The sequence below is a fragment of the Dasypus novemcinctus genome, chromosome 5, assembly GCF_030445035.2.
Source record: "Dasypus novemcinctus isolate mDasNov1 chromosome 5, mDasNov1.1.hap2, whole genome shotgun sequence".
NCBI classification, from domain to species: domain Eukaryota; kingdom Metazoa; phylum Chordata; class Mammalia; order Cingulata; family Dasypodidae; genus Dasypus; species Dasypus novemcinctus.
The window spans coordinates 138581907-138603208 of record NC_080677.1 but is presented as its reverse complement, the minus strand read 5'-3'; the positions used below and the strand labels follow the sequence as shown (position 1 = coordinate 138603208).

At 35.8% G+C, this 21302-nt stretch overlaps 1 protein-coding gene across 1 annotated transcript in view; it reads right to left on the bottom strand.

Moving 5' to 3' along the window:
• The window catches only part of RNF32 (ring finger protein 32), a 50102-nt gene extending 29202 nt beyond the window's left edge, over positions 1-20900 (bottom strand). The window contains exons 1-3 of the mRNA XM_071215375.1: positions 18198-20900; positions 17391-17655; positions 6557-6699 (exon numbers count right to left, since the gene is read on the bottom strand). Coding sequence (XP_071071476.1) covers positions 6557-6699; positions 17391-17655; positions 18198-18212 — 423 coding nt within the window. The 5' untranslated portion in view covers positions 18213-20900. The remainder of the gene's footprint in view (positions 1-6556; positions 6700-17390; positions 17656-18197) is intronic.
• Positions 20901-21302: the final 402 nt, after the last annotated feature.

Sequence of the window (21302 nt, the reverse complement as noted above, 5' to 3'; positions counted from 1 at the left end):
GGGGGCACAAAAAGAGGGAGCGACTGGTAGACTTATGAATTGGGGGAAAAAAAGAAGCAGAGAAATGTAAAGTAAATGCTATTTTTAGAGCTTTGTTCTACCAAATTACACTCTTAAATTTTTAAAAATCACAGCTTTATTGAGATATAATTCTGACACTCAAATTTAAATAGCAGTAAATTGTGAAAACATATGAATGTTTCTTTTTAATGCAGTAAAAGTGTGCACACAAGAAAACTTCACCTTTCTGTGGTCCAAATTCCCCGTCAAATAGTGATATTCTGCACTGTGACAAAATACAGAAACTTACACTGAATTTTTTTTTTTAAAGTAGTTGGGGAACAACCAGCAAGATGGTGGTGGAGTAAGGAACTCCTGCTACAGGGCACTTAGTAAACACCCACAGCTATCTGGAGCTAGGTAAGCACCTGTTTGGGGGTTCCAGGAGGCCAGAAGAGCATCCTGCAGCATACCTGAAGAAATGGAAGGAGGAGGCTGCCCATCTGCAGAGAAGACTCATAAGTAGAGAGCTCCACGCCCCAGAGGCCAGAGCCCATCCTCCACTGGAGGCACAAGCCACCTCAGGAGCTGTTCTACGGCTGGAATTGAAAGCTGCACTTCCCAAAAATGTGGGAGGAAGAGACGGTTGGGCACCAATTTCAGCTACCAATGAGTAAATTCAGCGGGATAAAGTATAATCTTGAGAACAGCTAAAGGTTGAGCCTGTCCAAGTCAGAAAGAAGCTGGTAGCCACCATCTTAACTCCATGCCTGGAGGGGAAGCGGGGTGGACTAAAACCCCAGTACTGGTGGGGACCGGCTTCTTTCCATCCAGATCAGACTGCAGCTCTAACCTAGGCCCAAGTGCCACCTCCAGCAGGGAGGAAGCTGGGGGGACCTGTGCCAGCCTCTCTGGGAAATTACCAGCCAAGCTGTGGAGGCCAGTGATTATCCTACTCCGGAGGTGCGAGCCACCCCAGGAGCTATTCTGTGACTGGAATTGGAAGCTCCATTTTCCAGAAACAGGGGAGGAGGAGAATGTTGGCCACCATTTCAGCTACTGACTGGTAGACTTGGCTGGCTAAGATATAACCCTGGGAACAGCTGGGGTGTGAATCTGCCCAAGTTGGAAAGAGGTCAGTGGCTGCCATTTTGACTTCCCCCCCAGCCTGAGGGGAAGCCAGGCTGACCTAAAATCACAGTGAAGGTAGGAACCAGTTCTTTCACCCAGACTGGTCTGTAGCCCTAGACTAGGCTTCAGCCCCACCTCTGGCAGGAAGGAAGCTGGTGGGCCCTGCACTAGCCTATCCAGTTAACAGCAGGTACTTTTGGCTGGCACAGACTGAAAATTGGAAGTCTACTGGGGCAAATGTAGTCATCTTGACCCCGCAATGCATAGATTACTGCTGACACCTGCAGTTCCATCCCTGCCCTAGGCAGGGGAGAAAGGGACCTGAAGCTTCATCAGTGTCCTGGAAAACTACACTCTAGGCCTGCATGACTTGAATTATTCCACACAGCTGTGACTCTGTCCCTACCCCTGGCAAACTTGGGAGAATCTTCATTGGTCCCTGTCACAATGAGGGCTTCTTGAGCCTCCACAGCTTATAGCACCAGTAACAACCTTGGCTCCTACTGCACAACCAGTAAGGGAGGAAGGGCACGAAGGCCTAGACTAAAGAGAAAAACTGCACCCAGAATAAATACTCTAGTAATCCAGATGCCAAGACACCAACAAAATGTACAATCCACACCAAGAAACAGGAAGCTATGGCCCAGTTAAAGGAACAAGATAAGCTTCCAGATGACATAAAGGAGTTGAGACAACTAATCATAGATGTTCAAACAACTCTCCTTGATGAATTCAATGAAATGGCTAAAGAGATTAAGGATATTAAGAAAACACTGGATAAGCACAAAGAAGAATTTGAAAGCATACACAGAAAAACAGCAGATCTCATGGGAATGAAAGGTGCAATAAATGAAATTTAAAAAACACTGGAATCATATAATAGCAGATTTGAGGAGGCAGAAGAAAGGATTGGTGAGCTTGAAGAAATGGCCTCTGAAAGTGAACATACGAAAGAACAGATAAAGAAAAGAATTGAAAAAATTGAACAAGGTCTCAGAGAATTAAATGACAGCAAAAGGCAAGCAAACATACATGTCATGGGTGTCCCAGAGGGAGAAGAGAAGGGAAAAGGGGCAGAAGGAATATGTGGAGAAATAATGGTAGAAAATTTCCCAACCCTATTGAAGGACATAGATATCCATGTTCAAGAAGCACAACGTACGCCCATCTGAAAAAATCTGAATACACCAACTCCAAGACACATACTCATCAGAATGTCAAATGCCAAAGACAAGGAGAGAATTCTGAGACCAGCAAGAGAAAAGCAATGCATAACATATACAGGATATCCAATAAGATTAAGTGCTGATTTCTCACTGGAAACCATGGAGGCAAGAAGACAGTGGTCTGATATATTTTAGATGCTACAGGAAAAAAACTTCCAGCCAAGAATCTTATGTCCAGCAAGACTGTCTTTCAAAAATGAGGGTGAGATTATAATATTCACCAATAAACAGAAACTGAGAGAATTTCTAAGCAAGAGACCAGACGTTCAGGAAATACTAAAGGGTGTGCTAGAGCCTGAAAAGAAAAGACAGGAGAGAGAGGCCTGGAAGAGAGTCTAGAAATGAAGATTATATCAATAGAAGTAACTAAAAGTGTCAAAAGAGTGGTGAAAATAAAATATGACAGATAAAACTCAAATAGTCAGGAATAAACTTAACCAATGGTGTAAAGCACTTGTATTCAGAAAACTGCAACTCAATGTTAAAGGAAATTTAAAAAGTCCTAAATAACTGGAAGAACATTCCATGCTCATGGATTGGAAGACTAAATATCATTAAGATGTCAATTCTAACTCAAATTGATATAGATTCCATGCAATTCCAATAAAAATTCCACCAGCATTAAAAAAAATTGAAAACATGATCATCAAATTTATTTGGAAAGGTAAGGGGTCCTGAATAGCCAGAAATATCATAAAAAGGAAAAGTGAACCCTCATCTTCAGACTTTAAATTATTTTACCTAGCTATAGTGGTAAAAACAGCATGGTACTGGCATAAAGACAGACACAAGGACCAATGGAACCAAATTGATGGTTCAGAAACAGACCCTCACGTGTATGGTCAAGTGATTTTTGACTAGCCTGGAAAACCCACACAACTCGGGCAGAACAATCCATTCAACAAATAGTCCTGAAAGAATCGGATATTCATAGCCAAAAGAAGGAAAGAGGACCCCTATCTCACATCTTATCCAAAATTTAACTCAAAATGGATCAAAAACCTAAAAATAAAAGCAAGAATCATAAAACTTCTAGAAGAAATTGTAGGAAAATATCTTCAAGACCTCTTGGTAAGTGGTGGATTCCTAAAGGAGATAAGAGGAGGACTGAAATGGACTACTGATGTTTAATGTACATAGAAGTTTTAATTAGGTTTACTGTATAAGTGTAGAAATGTATAAAGTGTATGGTACCACATAGTGAGAAACAGCTAGTTTATAAATGGGGATGTGGCTGAAAATGGTAGTTGAGGTATGTAAATGCCAATTTACAGAATGCTAGAGAATATTCTAGGAACAGAATAGCACAATAAACCAAGAGGTGGATGAGAATTGTGGTTGATGGTACAGATGCAAGAGTGTCCTTTGTGAGCTAGAGCACTTATACATCACTACTGCAGGGTGTTGGGAATGTGGAGAAGCATGGGAAAAATACAACTGGAGTGACCTATGGACTGTGGGTAACAGTAATAATGTAATATTCTTGCACCTATGCCAAAGATGTACTTTGTTGATAATAAGGCAGTAAGGAAAATATGAGCCAAATGTACACTATGGACATGATAACAATCAGATGATATTACCTTATCTATAGCAAATGTTCCACCACAGTTTGATGTGTTGATGGGTGGGTATTGTTTGGGAATTCTACATATGTGCATGATTGTTTTATAAGTTTACAACTTCTTTCATAAAAAAAATATTAAAAAAAAACAGGGTTGGTTGGGGGAAATACACACCAAATGTAAGATAAGGACTATGATTAGTAGTAAGATTTTGACAATATTCTTTCATAATTTGTAACAAACATCTCATGACAATGCAAGGTGTTGGTGGAGTGTTGATGTATGGGACCCCTCTATGATGTTATGCATGTTTGCTTTGTAAGTTCACAACTTTTACTATATACTTAATTATTTATGTATGTTCATATATAAATGATATAAAAATAATAATAGGGTTGTTGCAGAAAATACTTTGGTTAGTAGCAATATTTTGACAATGCTCTTTAATCATTAGTTAAAAAGGCTTAACAACAATGCAAGTTATTGGTGGTAGGGTGAGTTATCAGAGTCCTGTATGATGTTATATATCTTTGTTTTGTAAGTTCACAACTATTATTATACACTTATTGTTTATCTATGTTTATGTATAAGTGATATTCTTAAATAAACTAATTAAAAAAAAAAGATAGTTCGTCTGTAGGGGATAAATGAAGGAAAGAGTGAAACCAGAACAACCAGTGTGTGCTATTGAGCTGGCCAACACAAAGGATCCATGGCTAGCAGCCAGCTGAAGGAAAAAGCTTTCAGCTACTGTGACATTTCTTTTCCTTCTTCAAGAGAAGAAAGTTAAGGAAGCTTGTGGGACTAAGGAAGGGGGTATGTGGGTGGGCAAAGGCATTTCCCATTTTTGCCAAGAATCTTACTTAAATGACTGCATTCTTTAACACTCGCTGGTTAAAATTTAAATCTTAGATACCTAGGCAGACTCTTGCTAAACTTACCAGTTTTTAAAGTGACCATACCACCTGCCTTCATGCAATATATACTTTTTCTTAAAAGGGAAGAAAAGAAGAATGTTGAAATAAAAAGAACTCAGAAAGTTCTAAAACCCTTTCTTGAAATGTGTTGCCAACAATTAAGTCTAAATTGGATAAACTCAGTAATATCCTTTATATTATCACCATTTAACCAGTAATAACAATTTTTAAAATATTTTTTATAGAATAATCTTTCAAAGTATTTTATCAACATATTTGATGATCTGTATTGAATAAAATTATATTCTATATATTTAAAATATTGTACTTTTATTAATAAGTGGCAGTAATACACTAAAAATGTCCTAAAAGTTAAGATTAAATTCCAACTGGAATTCCTGAGTTGGCCAAACAAATCATTTGAATTGTTTATTTCCGCATCTGTTAAGTGGGTATAAAACTTACCTCAGAGATATATGTTATTAATTGAAGGCACTCTGAAATCATTAAATGTTGGGAAAATACCAAGTGTTGTTTATAACTACAGAAAAATCTAAAAAGGGAACAATAGCTAGATGTGCAAAATAAACAGAATAGTGTCCATATTTATAAACAAACAAGAATAGAATTTAGTGAAAAAGTTATAAAAAATGCTCCCTGATCCTCCTAAGATATTCAAGTTTAAGTCTTCATTCTTCATTTATTGGGGATAAATATAATGAAGAGTTTGTTGAGACCAGAAAGATTCATTGCAGCTTTATTAACTCTTTACTACACTAAAATTCTACATTTATCCTAAATAGCAATTCTGTGGTTTGAGAGTTAAAATCTTACCAAAATATCCAATTTTCACATATGTAAGATTAGGTCCTAACAGAGAACTAGGATATAATAACTATGTTTAAAATAACTTGGGAATTTGAACTAGTAAAAAAACCCACAACATTTTATGACTGTGAACATACTTGTTAATGACGAAACTTATCAAAACAAATTAAGTGTGAGAGTTTAAATACTAGGGCAGTAATTAAACCTTCGGGTTCCCAGACTACAAATTCTAAGGATGGTTTGAACTATATTTTCTGTATTTTTTCAACAAATAACTGAGTGACTGTAATGTTGCAAGCATAATGCTACAAATTGTGGGAAATTGCTCTAAAAAAATTCTAAGACTATAAATGTCCCTAATTTAGTTCTGCAGATAAAGTATGTACAGAAAATACCTATATTATAGATTACATATTATCTATAAACCCAGGTTTTTATCACCAATTTTACTATGGAATAGTTTCACACACAAATATTATTAAAAGATTTTACTTTTCTTAAAGATTCTTCCACAAATTCTTTGAAGATATTCAATTATATTTTGTTCTTTTATTTCAATCACAAAGCAACTTAAAATTTCCTTTTTGTTTTCTTCCTTCCTACATTGGCATAAAAATATTTTCTCATCAGTTGTTTCCCTCACTTTTCAACTGTTTAGGACTAGCATTTCTTTTGTATTTGCAAATGTCATTTGGTAAATAAACAAAACTCTTTAATGCTTTCTCACACAAATATTTTGATTAATGGCAATGGACATGTTAGTATTTTAGGGTCACACAAGAGTATGAAACTGGAAAGAAGAAACCTGAAATATTTTATAAACTCTAAATCAGTGTCACTAGAAACCAATTCACTAAACTTATTTAGCTATCTTCTTCATGCTAAACACCTGGGGATGAAGTCCAAATTCTTCTTTACATATTGGACATGGCTGTATAGAATCCCCTTGAGTGATGGATCTTTGTTTCACTTTTTCCCATTCATCTGTTGATAGTGGCAATGGAGGAAGTTCAAATAGGCCCAACTTCTGTGCTAAAGTTAAAACAATACAAAATATGAGGTAAGATATATTTTAGAATATGGCAATCATATAATTTAATGCTATTACTTTGTGAACAAATATTAAAGCAATACATTTATATTACATAATTTTATATTTTATAATATATAGAATGGTGCTTTTCAACAGGGGCATAGAAGTTAGTGATAATAATTCCTTATATTTACAATGATGTTTTCTGTTTTCATCTACAAAGAATTTTCCCATATCTTAAGTCATTTTCATAATAATTCTATAAAGGGAATGGGATTAACATTCAATTTTATAGATAAAATTTGCAGATTACTAATTTTTCAAATACATTAGCCAGGTCCTCATCATTTCTCATACAGCTTTTCTTCCAATCTTCAGCATTGCCTGCTTCCAATTTATCTTGTCTCTGCTACCTTTGTAAAGGGTCTATCAATAATGCTCTTCCCCTGCTGAAAATTCTCATGACTTAAAATTACTATCCAGATAAATTCCTTAATTCAACATTATGTGAGTATCCACCACATGTCTACTCTGGGTAAAACATAGTTTTTAAAATCCATCAGGAAACACTGACTTTGAAAGAGGAGCCACAGTATACTAGGACAAAATGCTGGTTGGAACTTGTGTAACAACTTCCACTACTTCCTCCAAACCCAAATAGAACAGTAAATGAATAAAAGGCATTGACCTAAAAGGATATCTTCAGAGATATAAATTAAATAGTTACATCCATGAAACAAGAACTGGAAGCTATCACAAAGGAACACAAAGACCACAAAAAAAGAGCTCTTGAAAATTCAAAATTTTATAGCAGAATGAGAAAGTCAATGCAAAGACTAGAAGAGAAAGTTAAGATAACCTCACAGAAAGTAGAAAAAAAAGGTATAGAAGATAGAAAATAAGAGAATTAAAGTATCAGTCTAGGAAGTCTGACCCCTAACAATAGGCTTTCTGGAAAGTACACAGAGAAAACGAAAAGGTAAATGTTAAAGGAAATAATCCAAAACATATCCCAGAAGTGAGGACATGAGTTTCTAATTTGAGAGAATTCATCAAGTATCAGCACAATAAATGAAAAAAAATACACCAAGTTCCATCATTGTGAAATTTCAGAACAGTAGAGACAAAAGATAGATCTGGAAAGCTTTTAAGGAAAGAAAAACAAACAAACTAGGTCTCAAACAAGGACCCCAGGAATCACGAATCATAATGTCTTCAGGACTATGTGTAGCAACACAAACACTAGAAGGCAATAAAAACAGTACTTTCAAAGTTCAGAGAAGGAAAATTTGACTTCTAATTCAAAATTTCATATCAATCAAATCTGAAAGTAGAATAATCTCTTTAGAAATATAAGCCCTGAAATTTATCTCCTATGTATTTTTCTCAGGAAGCTACTAGAGAAGGTACTTTACTGAAATGAGGGAGTATACTAAAAGGAAGTCATGGAAAAAGGGAGGAAGAGGATCTAAAACAAAAGAAAGACAAAGGGAATTTCAGGATGAAGCTAAAATAGAGATCCTAGGTTGACAGCTCTGCAGCGGCCCGAGAAAGCAAGTCCAGAGTTATGGAGGGTTCCAGAAAGAATGTTTTCAAGAAGACAAAACTCAAACATTAGAGTATTTTAATGTATTGAGAGAATATTTATACCTCTAAGGGATTTTTGTGGTATGAAATAGTTATGACAGATAAAAATAAGCTGAAAAACAAACAAGATTAATATCAAGGAAATTAAAAAAGGTTTATGAGAAAGGAACTATAATCATAGAATACTAGATTGCTCAGCAGTGAACGATATTCACAGAGCTATAACAGTGTTGATCTAACCATAAGTTATGAAAACTATAATGGAATATTTGGGGAGGGTGGGAAAGTGGTATGTGTAGGTAGAGGAGAGATGAAAATGTATGATGCTAAATCTTTACTTTCTACAATAAGAAGTCAAAATGCATTGTCTAGAACTGAAAATTAAAGAAATAGCAGTATGAGTATGTTATTTATAAATATTAAGGAAAATATCAGGAAAAAATTTTAAGGTTTTGAAAATGATTGCTTCAGGATAGTGTCAAAGATGGGGCAGAGGAATTATATATTTTTTGTTATAATCCTCATAGATTTAACTTTTAAAACTACATACATGCACAACTTTGATTAAAAATAAAGTAATACAGTGTGATAAATGTTATAAGAATGACATGCAGCATGCTTGGGAACTCATATCAGAAGATGTAAATTTGGGGGTCAGGAAAGTGACACTGATCAAAGTGACATTTAAGTGGAGACCTGTGGGGTAAAGAGGAGAGGGAAGAGTTTTCCAGATAAAGGAAAAAGATGTGAAAAAGATGAAAGAGTTCACAGCCTGTTGAGTAACTGAAAGACCAGTATGACTAAAGAAGCTACAGTCAAAGAAACAGTGGTACTTGAGCTGGAGAGGTAAGAGAAGCTGGATCAGGTGTGTGCAAAAAAAAATCTGGACTTTATCTTAAAGGCACCAATAAAACACTAAAAGTTTTTAAACAAGGGAGTGATGCAATCAAGCTGGTTGTAACATAAGAGAGTTAGCATCACTCCTGCTTGTAAAGTTCTTTAAGTGCCTGCAACAGCACTGGAATACAATCCAAACTTCTTTTTATAGTCTGCTCCTGCCGGGCTCTATATTGTCCCACATTTCTCCTATCACTGAAACATGGCATTGAATATATTTATAAAATAACCAGAAGTGAGACCTAGCAGGAGTAATAGATAAATAATTGTAATGACAGATTTTACCAAACTGCAGTGTTATCTGACCACAATGCAAAAATATTTAAAATCAACAACACACCCAGCACCCAGATCTTGGTTTCTAAATCCCATTCTCCAATGAAAGGAACAAGGAAGGGCTCGTTGGAGAAGTGACTGATTCTAGGCTGGAGGAGGGAAACACAGATGAGTCTGGAGCATCTTGCAGTAGTGCCAGAAAGTAAGGAAGCACTCAGAAAAAAAAAAAAAAAAAGAAAAAAAAAAGATTGGAAAGAGCTTCTAATGGTCAAAGGTTAGCAACAAAATAAATAACAGTATTGGATTATAACCTAAAGTATCAAATAAATATACGTGAATCTGTACTGGTATAAATAAGTGAATGAATAAATAAATAAATGGGGGGGGGGGGGGAAAAAACAAATCTTCCTTACAGAAGAAATCCAAATAAAATATGTAGATACGCCACTCTTAAGAGTTAGCCCTCTTCCCTTTGAAAGCGGGGTAGAATTAGTGACTAATTTCCAAAGAACAGACTATGGAAGGGGGAAAATAGTACCTTTTCAGTAAAGAAATCTGACAAAAACACATGTTTAGTTTTGTATTCTGCTTAAGCAAATATCCTGAAATGAGTCAGATTAAATGATGGGAAGTTATTTGCTCATGGTTTTGAGGGTGGGAAAATGTTCAAATCAAGGCATCATCAAGGCAATGCTTTCTCCCTGAAGACTGTGGTATTCTGGGGCCAGCTGTCAGTGAACCTTGATTCCTCTGTCACATGATAAGGCACGTGGTGGAATCCCCTGGTCTTTTCCTTCTCTTTTGGGTTCTGTTTCAGCTTCTTGTTTCCTGTGACTTCTTTCTGTCTGAATTTCATTCTCTTATAAAGGACTCTAGTTAAAGGATTAAGACCCATTCTGTTTGGGCTGGGCCACACCTTAACTGAAGCAACCTCATCAAAATGTATTCACACTCATAAGAACAGGGTACATACAACTTCAAAGCACCATACTGCCTTAACCAAGAGATGAAGTTTACAATGTGACAAGTCATGTTGATATCACATACCCCTAATAAAATATGATGACTAGAGCACTTCAGCTCCTTGATATTTTCCCCATAAAACCCACTCATTTGACAAATGAGAGGAATCCTACAAAACGATAGAGTAGTATGTCTCAAAAGTGTCAAGACCGTGAGAAACAAGGGGAGACTGAGAAACTGTCATAGACATATAGGAGAATAAGGAGACATGACAACCAAGTAAAATGTGGCAATCTGGACTGGATTTTGGAACAGAAAAAGACATTATGGCAAAACTGGTGAAATCCAGATAAAGTCTGGAGTTTAGTAAAGAGTAAATGTACCAATGTTGGGTTTTTAATTTTCACAAATGTACCATGATAAGATAAATGTTAATAGTAGGGGGAGCTGGGTATAATAAAAACTCTGTACTACCTTTACAACTTTTCTATGCATCTAAAATTACTCCAAAATAAAAAGTTTATTTTAAAATAGCAATAACAAAGGCAGAACTTTAACTACAACTATGAAACAAAAACCTAAGTCAGAAAATAAATCTGATTCATGAACTTGAATTAAAGAAAAAATCAAAAAGAAAATTAAAAAGTATAGTACTGAGAGCTGAATGTCTATGAAAGCACTACAAGACAATTTATGGGTTAGAGCTTAAAAGGCAGCTTGTGGGAAATTTCTAGTAGTTTGTGGGAAATTCTGAACACAGCTTTCAAAAAGTAAGAAAATTTGGGCATGAATGAACTAAGTGTTTAACTCACAAAGTTAGAAAAAGAAATACACCCAATTAAAGAAGCGGAAAGGGAATAAAGATGAGAGCAGGAAGAAAAAAAAAGATAAGGGCAGGATATCAATAAAATAGAAACAAAAAAAGAAAATAAAACCTGTACCAGAAATGAATTAGTTCTCTGATGAAGAGACTGCTAACAAAACTGGTCAAGATAAAAAGAAAGGAAAACGTAAACAAAATACATAATACAAAGAAGGCAAACAGCCATAAATATAAGACTTTTTAAAAATGGCAACAACATTAAGAACAAATATATTCCCAATACATTTGGAAATCTAACTGAGATTAATAAATTTCTTATGGAAAATACATAAATATTAAAATTATCACAAGAAGAAGTAGAAAACTTGCAATGACCAGTAAAATTACCCTCTCCGACCATAGCAGAACTTATAGTCCTTTTCTCATCTTGCTAATAGAATCACATTATTGTTTGGGCAGAAATGTGCTCACTTGGAGGGGTGACTCATGACTGATTTAAGCATATTACTTTGCCACGTTTTAGACTATAAATGGGCATGCAACTCACAGTGATATATAAGGAAAAGTCTGTTTCAGGTCCAAATGATTTTATTATAAATGATTTGTCCCTAACTTATAAGGGACAAATTATCCCTATTTCATACAAATTGTTCCAGAATATTGAATATGAGGAAAAACTTTCCACTTATTTTATGAAGCAATTATCACCTTGATAATAAAACCAGATAGAGACAGTGCAAGAACAATCAAAGTCGAGTATCACTTATGGCTATAGATATAAACATCTTGAAAAAGTATTGCTTATCAGAATCCAACAGAGGATTTAAAAATCCTCTGTTTATGCAAGGTGCAAACAGAAGATTCAACATCAGAGAGTCTATCAATGTAAATTACTACATAAATGAACTAAAGGAGAAAAATCACAAACATGATGATCATCATGATAGTTGCAAAAAGACATCTGATAAAGTACATCTATTTATGACTAAAAAATTCTTAGAAACTTGTTAAAAGGGAACTTCCTTCGTTAGATAAAGGCCATCTACCTATGAGCAAACAAAACAAAACAAACATCAGAAACACTGAGAAATTTAAAAGTTTGGGTCAAGAAGAAGATAGGTGTGTCAGGAATTACAATTCTTATTCAACACTGTTCAGGAGAAAAGGCAAAAATTATCATTCACAGGTGATCGAATGATTTACCTAGAAAACCCTAAAGTCAAAGAGTTAAAGAATAAAATAAAGTCAGATACTGTACATGTGGATGAGATGACAGCATTGTAAAATGTCACTTCTTCCAATCTATAAATTAATACAATTAAAAAGAAAATTCCAGCAGGATTTAATGTGGGAAATAAGACAATTTTAGAGGAAATAAGGAGGTCTTCTCCTACCAGATATTAAAACATCTTACAAACTTATATTAATTAAAATGGTGAGATGATGACATAGAAATAGAATCTCCAAAACACACACACTCATTTATAAATACAGAAACTTGGTATGTGCAAAAGTTGGTGCCACAGATCAGTGACAAGAGAACAGATTACAGTTTGAAGGAATAACCTAACTTAATTTTTCATACCAATTAACTTTTCCCATATCATTTGCAAATCAAACTATGATAGCATTAAAAGTCTAAATGTGGAAGGCACAACTTTAAAGCTAAATAAAGAAAACACTAGAGAATCTTTCGATCTCAGAATGCGGAAGGATCTTAAATTCTCCAAAACGCAAATAATAATGGGAAAACCTGATGAATTTAACAATAAGCAGTTAAATCCATTAAATTTATTATTGATTTAATATAAAATAACAAATAAAAGATAGTGAAAAATCAGAGGACATTTTTAGTGGTTGTATTAACAAGGTATTACTATGTAGAATAGACAAAGAACTCAAGCAAATCATTAAAAAAGACTGAAAACTCAAGAGTAAAAGTATTTATAGACAATAGTTAAGAGCTTATGGCTCAACCTCATTAGTAATTAGAAAATGCAAATTAAAATGAGAATCCCATTCATATCAATTATACAAAAGCTCAAAAGAGAGTAAATACCACCTGTCGGGGAGAATGTGAGGAAACGTTTCCCTTATGAACTGATGGTTCAGAGAATAAACTGAGGCAGTCATTCAGGAAAGTAGAATTTGAAAGAATTTAGAGGATTCACGTATGTACATACCTAGACTACTGTGGTAGTTTGAGACTGTGTGTACCCCAGAAGATCATGTTATTTATTTATTTTTTTAAAAGTTTTATTTATTTATTTATTTAATTTCCCCCCCTCCCCTGGTTGTCTGGTTGTCTGTTCTTGGTGTCTATTTGCTGCGTCTTGTTTCTTTGTCCGCTTCTGTTGTCGTCAGCGGTACGGGAAGTGTGGGCGGCACCATTCCTGGGCAGGCTGCACTTTCTTTTCACGCTGGGCAGCTTTCCTCACGGGCGCACTCCTTGCGCGTGGGGCTCCCCCACGCGGGGGACACCCTTGCGTGGCAAGGCACTCCTTGCGCGCATCAGCACTGCGCATGGCCAGCACCACACGGGTCAAGGAGGCCCGGGGTTTGAACCGCGGACCTCCCATATGGTAGACGGACGCCCTAACCACTGGGCCAAAGTCCGTTTCCCATGTTCTTAAAGCTAATCCATTCCTGTGGGTGAAAACCTATTGTAGGTGGGATGTTTTAATTAGGCTGTTTCAGTTAAGGGCCTTTTGATTAGGTTACTTCAGTAAGACCTGGCCCAGGGTGGGTCTTAATCCTCTTTCTGTAGTCCTTTATAAACAGGATGAATACAGGGAGAAAGACACAGAAGCTGAGTGAGAAAGCCAGAGGAAGCTAGGAGCTGAAGCAAAGAACCTAGAGGAGAAGGGAGAGATCAGCAGATGCCGCCGTGTGCCTTGCCAGGATCTCTAACAGCCTATCCCTGGGGAGAAAGCATCTCCTGATGATGCCTTGGTTTGGATATTTTCATAGTCTCAAAATTGTGTAAGCAAATAAATCCCCATTGTAAAAGCCAACCCCATTTCTGGTATATTGCATTTCAACAGACTAGCAAACTAAAACAAATACAGTATACTATAGAGAAATTCTTGTACCCTTCTATGGGAAATGAGTAAAAAGATGTTCATCACAGTTTTTGCAGTAACCAAGAGTTGGAAGCAATTTATGTCCAACACTAGAGAACTGGATATGCTATGAAATATGCTATGTATGATTTTAATGGCATACTACATAGCAGTGAGAAGCACTGCTAGCACACCTAGTTTTATGTATCATGTGCCTAAAGCTCAAATATATGACTTCAGTAAAAAAAGAAAGTGAAGATTTGTAGCATTAATTGTATTATGTATAAATTGTACTATGTATGAGATTTGTATTATAAATTGTATTATGCAATTTCTATAAAAGTATAAAATTGACAAGACAACACAATGTATTTTTCAAGGGTCCACAGCTAATATACGGTGAAGATAGAGTAAAAGACCATATATCAGAGGGAATGGTACAGCAGAGGGAGCATGAGATCGAGCATATGGTATGAATGAGAAAAATAATAAGATAAAAGCAGGGCCTGTATGGACCAATGATGATAGTATGATTCTGTGTTCTTGAGACTTCCCAGTCCCACCCTAAAGGGGAGGCTTACAAAAATAATTGGTTATATTCATATTTACTCCTAAAAGACAAATAAAACAATGACAATGAAGCCAATGTTTGAATAACTAATAATGATGGCATTTGCCAAAAAATGGAAAAAATCTGATATTTTTTCTCCTAAATAGTATAGAACATTATAAAATTTCAGTTATTAGTGATTTGAGTTAGCATTAGGCATAATACTTAATCCATTTGCTTCCAAATCTACCAGACTCCTCAAGCTTTTTGCTTTTAGTTTTTTATGTTTCTAACCAAATGAAATATCAGAGGCCATAGTTCAATGCCTGGCACAGAACAGACACCTAATAAAGTATATAGAAATAATGTTTTTAAATAAAATATTTCTGAAGCCTTTCGTGTGTGTGTGATATTTAGAGAAATTACACATTTTTTTCTCCAATGTCTTAAACCATTTGGCCAAAGTTACCACAGAAACTTTAATTTTGAAATTTAATAGACCCTCTTAAGAAGGCTGACACTCTTAGTTTGATGGGTAGATTCAAGATTTTTAATTAGCAAAATTGCCATTAAACAAAAAGAAATCATTGAAATATCAACAAAAACAACCTTGGAAACTGGTAAAGAACTTTCTGTGCAGGAGCATTTTACAGAATGTTTGAATATAATTAATCCAAATCAGAGTGAACTGTGGAGTACTAGTTTCTATTCATACTGTTTCTTATAAGTGTTATCGTACATTACTATAAAGATGCTTTTACCTTTTGGCACTTTCCTTTCTTTTTCTTCTTATCTCCCACACACTATAACCCCTTTTGAGCTGAGATACTATCATGAGATGGAGTCAGCTATGTGACAATCAATGAACATTCCAGGGAGAGGGGATGCTGGCACAAAGACCTATGTGGGTATAAGCTTGGCACGTTTAACGACTAGAAAGGCAAAATGGCTGGAGCTTAGGGAACAAAGAGGGGTGGGCAATGAAGTGAAATACGGTCGGAAGAGCAGGCAGGAAGCAGAGCCTATAAAATCTTTAGGATTTTATTCTAAAGTGCATCGAGGGGCAAAAGGAAGGTTTTCTATAGAAAAGAAACATGATATGATTTACATGTTTAAAGTTTGCTTTGGTGGCTGTGTGAAGAATGGGACAGAGTGGGCCTTAATCCATATTACTGGAGTCCTTTTAAGCAGAAGGTATTTGGATGCAGTCAGTCAGAGAAAGCCACAGGAGGAACCTGAGGACAATGCCATGTGACAGAGGACTGCCGTCATCAGAATGCTACTGATGCCAGGAAAAGCATGATCTTGCTGATGTCTTCATTTAGGACTCTTGGCCTCTCAAACTGTGAGTCAGTAAAATCTTGTTGTTTAAACCAACCCATTGGTGATATTTGTCTTAGCAGCCCGGGAAACTAAAACAGCCACTAACATAAAGAACAAGAAGGATGGAGACAGCATAGCCTGTAGGAAACAGATTTACATTTTTTCTTAATTCTCAGTTAATGATAACATTTCTTTTTAAGAGTTCCTTGTGCTAAGTTCAAGCATTTTTCTTCATGGCTAGAAAGAACTTGTATAAATCATCTACCAATTTTTCTCATTCCTTGTTACAACTAATACACATAATTTAGATTTTTTTTTCCACAAGGAGCTCCTTCTATCATTTATTTAATTGTTCAATTATTTATTTTTATCAGTGTAGCAGTTTGATATTGTTTATGAATTCTAGAACTAGATATTGGATTACGTTTGTAAACTGGTCTGCTTCTCTGGGCATATTACAATGGATTGGATTCAGAGGTTTCCCTTTTACTTGATTATATAATGATTAAAGCTTTGATTGGACCATGTTTGTAGGACATTGAGTTCCTGCCCCCTTGGTGGGTGGGGACTCACAGAGAAAACCACACCACAGAGAAGAAAGCTGGGGTTTTAATGTTGGAGCCTGGTAAGTAAGCACACAGAGGAGTTGAGAGAAGGCTCGATTAGATACAGCAGAGGCCCAGGGAAGAGAGATGAGCCATTTGCCCAAAAGTCTACAACTGGCCTTGTGGAGAAAGCAGAGTAGCTGAGCCCTGAGAAAAGCAAACCCGGGGAAGAGAGGAACCCAGGAAGTCTGAACCCTTGCAGATGCCAGTAGCCATCTTGCTCCAACATGTGGCAATAGACTTTGGTGAGGAAAGTAACTTATGCTTTATGTCCTGGTAACTGTAAGCTTCTACCCCAAATAAATACCCATTATAAAAACCAACTGATTTCCAGTATTTTGCATCAGTACCCCTTTTGCTGACTAATACAATCAGTATGGACTGATGGATATTTATTTTATTCTATTATCTTTAGTTATTCTACTTAACATTTTCATTTTTTTCTTGCTCACCTTAAGCCCATAATCATTTTTAAACTTCAGTGCAGACACAACTTTCTGTAAAGTTATGAATTAAAAGACTTAAGTACCATAAAAGTTATTTTAATCTCAACTAGCATCATTAGCTCTAATAATCCAAAATTTGAATGACCAGATTAGCTTACCTAAAGTTAATGGCGGAGGTTTTGGATCAAGAACATATTCTTTTTCTGGATCTTCCACTTTTGGGCCCTGTGTAGTCTTTTTAAGTCCAGTATCTATTATTGCTTTTGCATCTCTTTTCAGAGATTTGGATCTGTTCTCTTTCTTTTGTACCTTTGTCTTAGAATGATCAGCTATTGAAAGATTTCCAAGTTGAAAATCATGTAAAATGTGATCTTGTAAGGCAACTGCAGTGACAGCTAAGTTATCTTTTTTAGACGAATGATCCTAAAAAGTAGGAAAAAAGCCTTTCATACAGGAGCATTATATATCATTTAGAAGAAAATGCAGCTTTATTACTGAACCTTGATGGTTTATTACACCAAATATAAGAATGCTTGACCCAATGTTATCTAAGCGAGATCAAACTCCAGTCTCATAATTTATGTTAACATAGTAATATTTTTTTCACTTAATTACTAAATCCTTATGTTGTTTCAGTACAATTAAATTAGACTCCAGGCAAATCTTGCTTCTGTTATATTAAAGAGAACTTTGCATTTAAGTATACACCACTTTTCTGGAAAACAATACATTTTCTATACAGAGTAAAAATTGCCATGCAGCTAAGAGATGCTTGCTGTGAGTACAACAAATCACTATTATCATCTAACTGCCCATTGCTCCCATGCTACGCTTGGCATCTCCCATTCCTGCTGACAATTCCTGGTTGAAGCAAAGTTTGCAAATTATATTTTATATCCTGACTGGCTGAATTGAAATATATTTCATGAGTAAAACAATGTATATGTTTTAAGAAAGGACTGTACCTTATTTTTTAACATGTTGATGAGGAAAAGTTATTGCCTGGCTGTAACAAATCAGATCGTCACATCACATCCCTTCATTTCTTCTGCTGTAAAGAACATAGTCAACAGAAAGTCAAAGTTTAGGGTACATAAACATCTCTTATGAAGTTTATGGCGAAGACATATATTAAGAGTTTAAATGATTATCAAGTAATGGAATGCCTGCTACAATCCATTCTCACTCTAGAGGAAGGGGGAGGAATTCAAAACAGTTATGGCTTGATTCATCCCTGTCCTCAAACAGTGCACCATCTAGTTGGAGAGAAAATGATATATAAATATAACTGAATCTCAGAATTAAAGACCAGGGAATAGTAAGTGAAAAACCTCATAAAGAGATAACATTTTCAATGGGATCTGAAGGGTAGACAGAGGGAAATGGATATCCCACACTATAGGTATAAAAAAAGTAAAGGCACTGAGTTAGGAAATTAGCACGATATATATCTTATTTATAGAAGAAAGGGAACAATAAAGAAACTGGAGTGGAGGAGGAATACTGGTTAAAGTCAGTATGTCCAGAACACAGAAGTACGTACTATGAGAACAGACAAACTTAGGTTCCAATCTTGTTCTATCACTTTTCTGGGAAAGGTACTTAGCATATCTGAGTTTCCATTTCCTTGCCTGTATTAAACAGGCATACTACTACTCACTTGGCAAGGTTATTGTGAGGATTAAATGAGACAACCTTTGTAAAGTATCTACAATAGATCCTTTCACACAAAGATACTCTGTAAATGGTTATTCTTGTTCCAATCTCCTTCACAGGTGGTGGATGAATTTGGAATTGGCCTTTTTGGTTTTTAGATGAGGGTGTATTTTATGGAAAAAAAAAAAAGTACTGGAATGGTAAGAAACAGTAAATTATTGATGTAGCCTAGGAATTAGTAATGAGGGACTAATTGTACAAATGGAAAGGAATCAATCTAAAATAAATTTCTAAGGAACAACATCTGCATTAAATGGCCCAAAAGAAAGAATAAAGTTACCAAGAGAGTAAGTGTACAGAGAGAAAGGAAGGATGGAAGTGAATTTGAGTTATCTAGGGCTTAAGGGGTAAAAGATTAGCAGCTGCTAAAATCCTTTAGAATGCTAAATGATAGTTTTTACTGTAAGCCTCTCCTTCCTTTTCAATTCTGGCATCAACAGATGTATGAAAGAAGTTTCAATCCAATATTTCATCAAGACAGTTTAGGTTGGAGAAATGGCAGAATGTATTTCAAATGCTGAGGGATCAATACCAGAATCTTCTACTTGCAAAGATTCCTATAACTTGGCAGAAGGTAAAGTTCGTATCATACTAAGAATTATTTAATTATTCACTCTCTCTCTCCAAGAATCCAGAATTCTCTCAAGTATCTATACTATAAGCCACTCTGCAAATTATTTTAATAATAATGTGATTAATATCAAGGCAAAAGTTTTTTTAAAACTGCAATTTTAAACCTATCATTAAATTTTAGAGTTGGGAAACTCTTTAAAAACATCTAGTCTAACTCCATTTTATAAAGAAGAAAACATATTCAAAGATTAGGTGGCTCCTTCAAGATTATACAACTAGTTTGTGGCAATGGCAGAGTTAGAAACTTAAACTTTGTTCAGTACAAAAGCTAAATTTAATAAGAACATACTATTTCTTTTTAACATCAAGTATAAATACTAGTTAAAAGATGTAGAACTTGGTAGCAAAATCTACCACTGTGGTGCCAAAGTAATTTATCAATTTGTCTAAGTGGCCATAGCTAACGAATAAGCACACTAATTAAAAACAGACAAAAATATATGCACACAAAAAACAAATATACAGATACAATTTTAAAAATATAATCTACATGCTGTCTTTTATATCTTTTGAATTCGTTTATACTTTTTAAGAAAATGGGATTGCATTTATGATGGCCAGAAGCACGCAAATATACATAAAATTAAAACCTTACTCATACCCTTGGACTTGGGTCCCCTTTTTGCAATGGGTACTACTTGATTTTAGAAATTATTGATTACAAATTACTTTTAAAGATTTTAGTTTAAGATAAATTTGCAAAAATTAAATAAGAATATCTTTGAAAGTGTTAATATTTTACTATTTACGAAAGAACTACTGCGGATCTTGAGGGAAACTGAGGCACATACCCCACCTCCTGAGTGATCCGCAAGTCATCTCAATCTCATCGAAACTTTATATATTAATAATTAAGCCCTGTAAATAATTACTAACACCACAAATTGACTTCTGCCTTAAACACCAGGTTCTTGGGCCAGGACTTGGAGAGGGGTTAACCTGATCCCATGGTAAATTAGCAGGAACTTGTAAATTTGGAAATAATTCCTCCCCTATACACTGCTTGGATAAGACCCGTTGTTATGAACTGGCTCCTTTTTTTTTTTTTTTTTTTTTTTAAGAGAAATTGGAATTAACAAGGAGTTCATAATGTCAACTTTCCTCAGACTCTCTTTTCTCGGTATACCGTGGTCGTCCTTTCCCACTCCGCCGTTCTCTCCTCTGGCTAGGAAAATTTTTCCCTCTGGCTCACTTCTTATTTTCCTTCAGGCTTCTAACTCTACTCTGGTGAAAAAGCGGCCACAGCCTTCCCCTTCGCCGCTGTTTATGCAGGAAACGGACCTCAGGGTCTGGGGGAGTAATTCCCTAACGGCTCTCTGAAGCTGCGGACCGTTGCCTAAGCAACTGGCCACTCTTGTGGTCACTTCTACATTGCGCATGCTCGCCGGTTAGGACCCGCCCCGCCCCGCCTCACAAGCTCTGGCGCGAAGGGAGAGGCCTGCGCTTTTTGCGTTTGTCGTGAGGTCCCTGTGGAGAAGTTAGTTGTCGGAAGTCGATGTGAAGAACTGAAGGAACGGTAACAAGTGCGTCCTAAGCAGCACCTTTCAACGTCGATCCAGTAGGAGTGCGTCGTCCGAAAAGACTGAGTTACGAAGGGCCAGCTCCTCGCCCGATAAATCTGCGGTTTACTCGGGGGTTCCCGAGTGTGTATTGTTTGAGCTAACACCTCTCCGCCTTTTCTTGCAAGGCACATACATTTATGGGTTATATAATGAATGCTT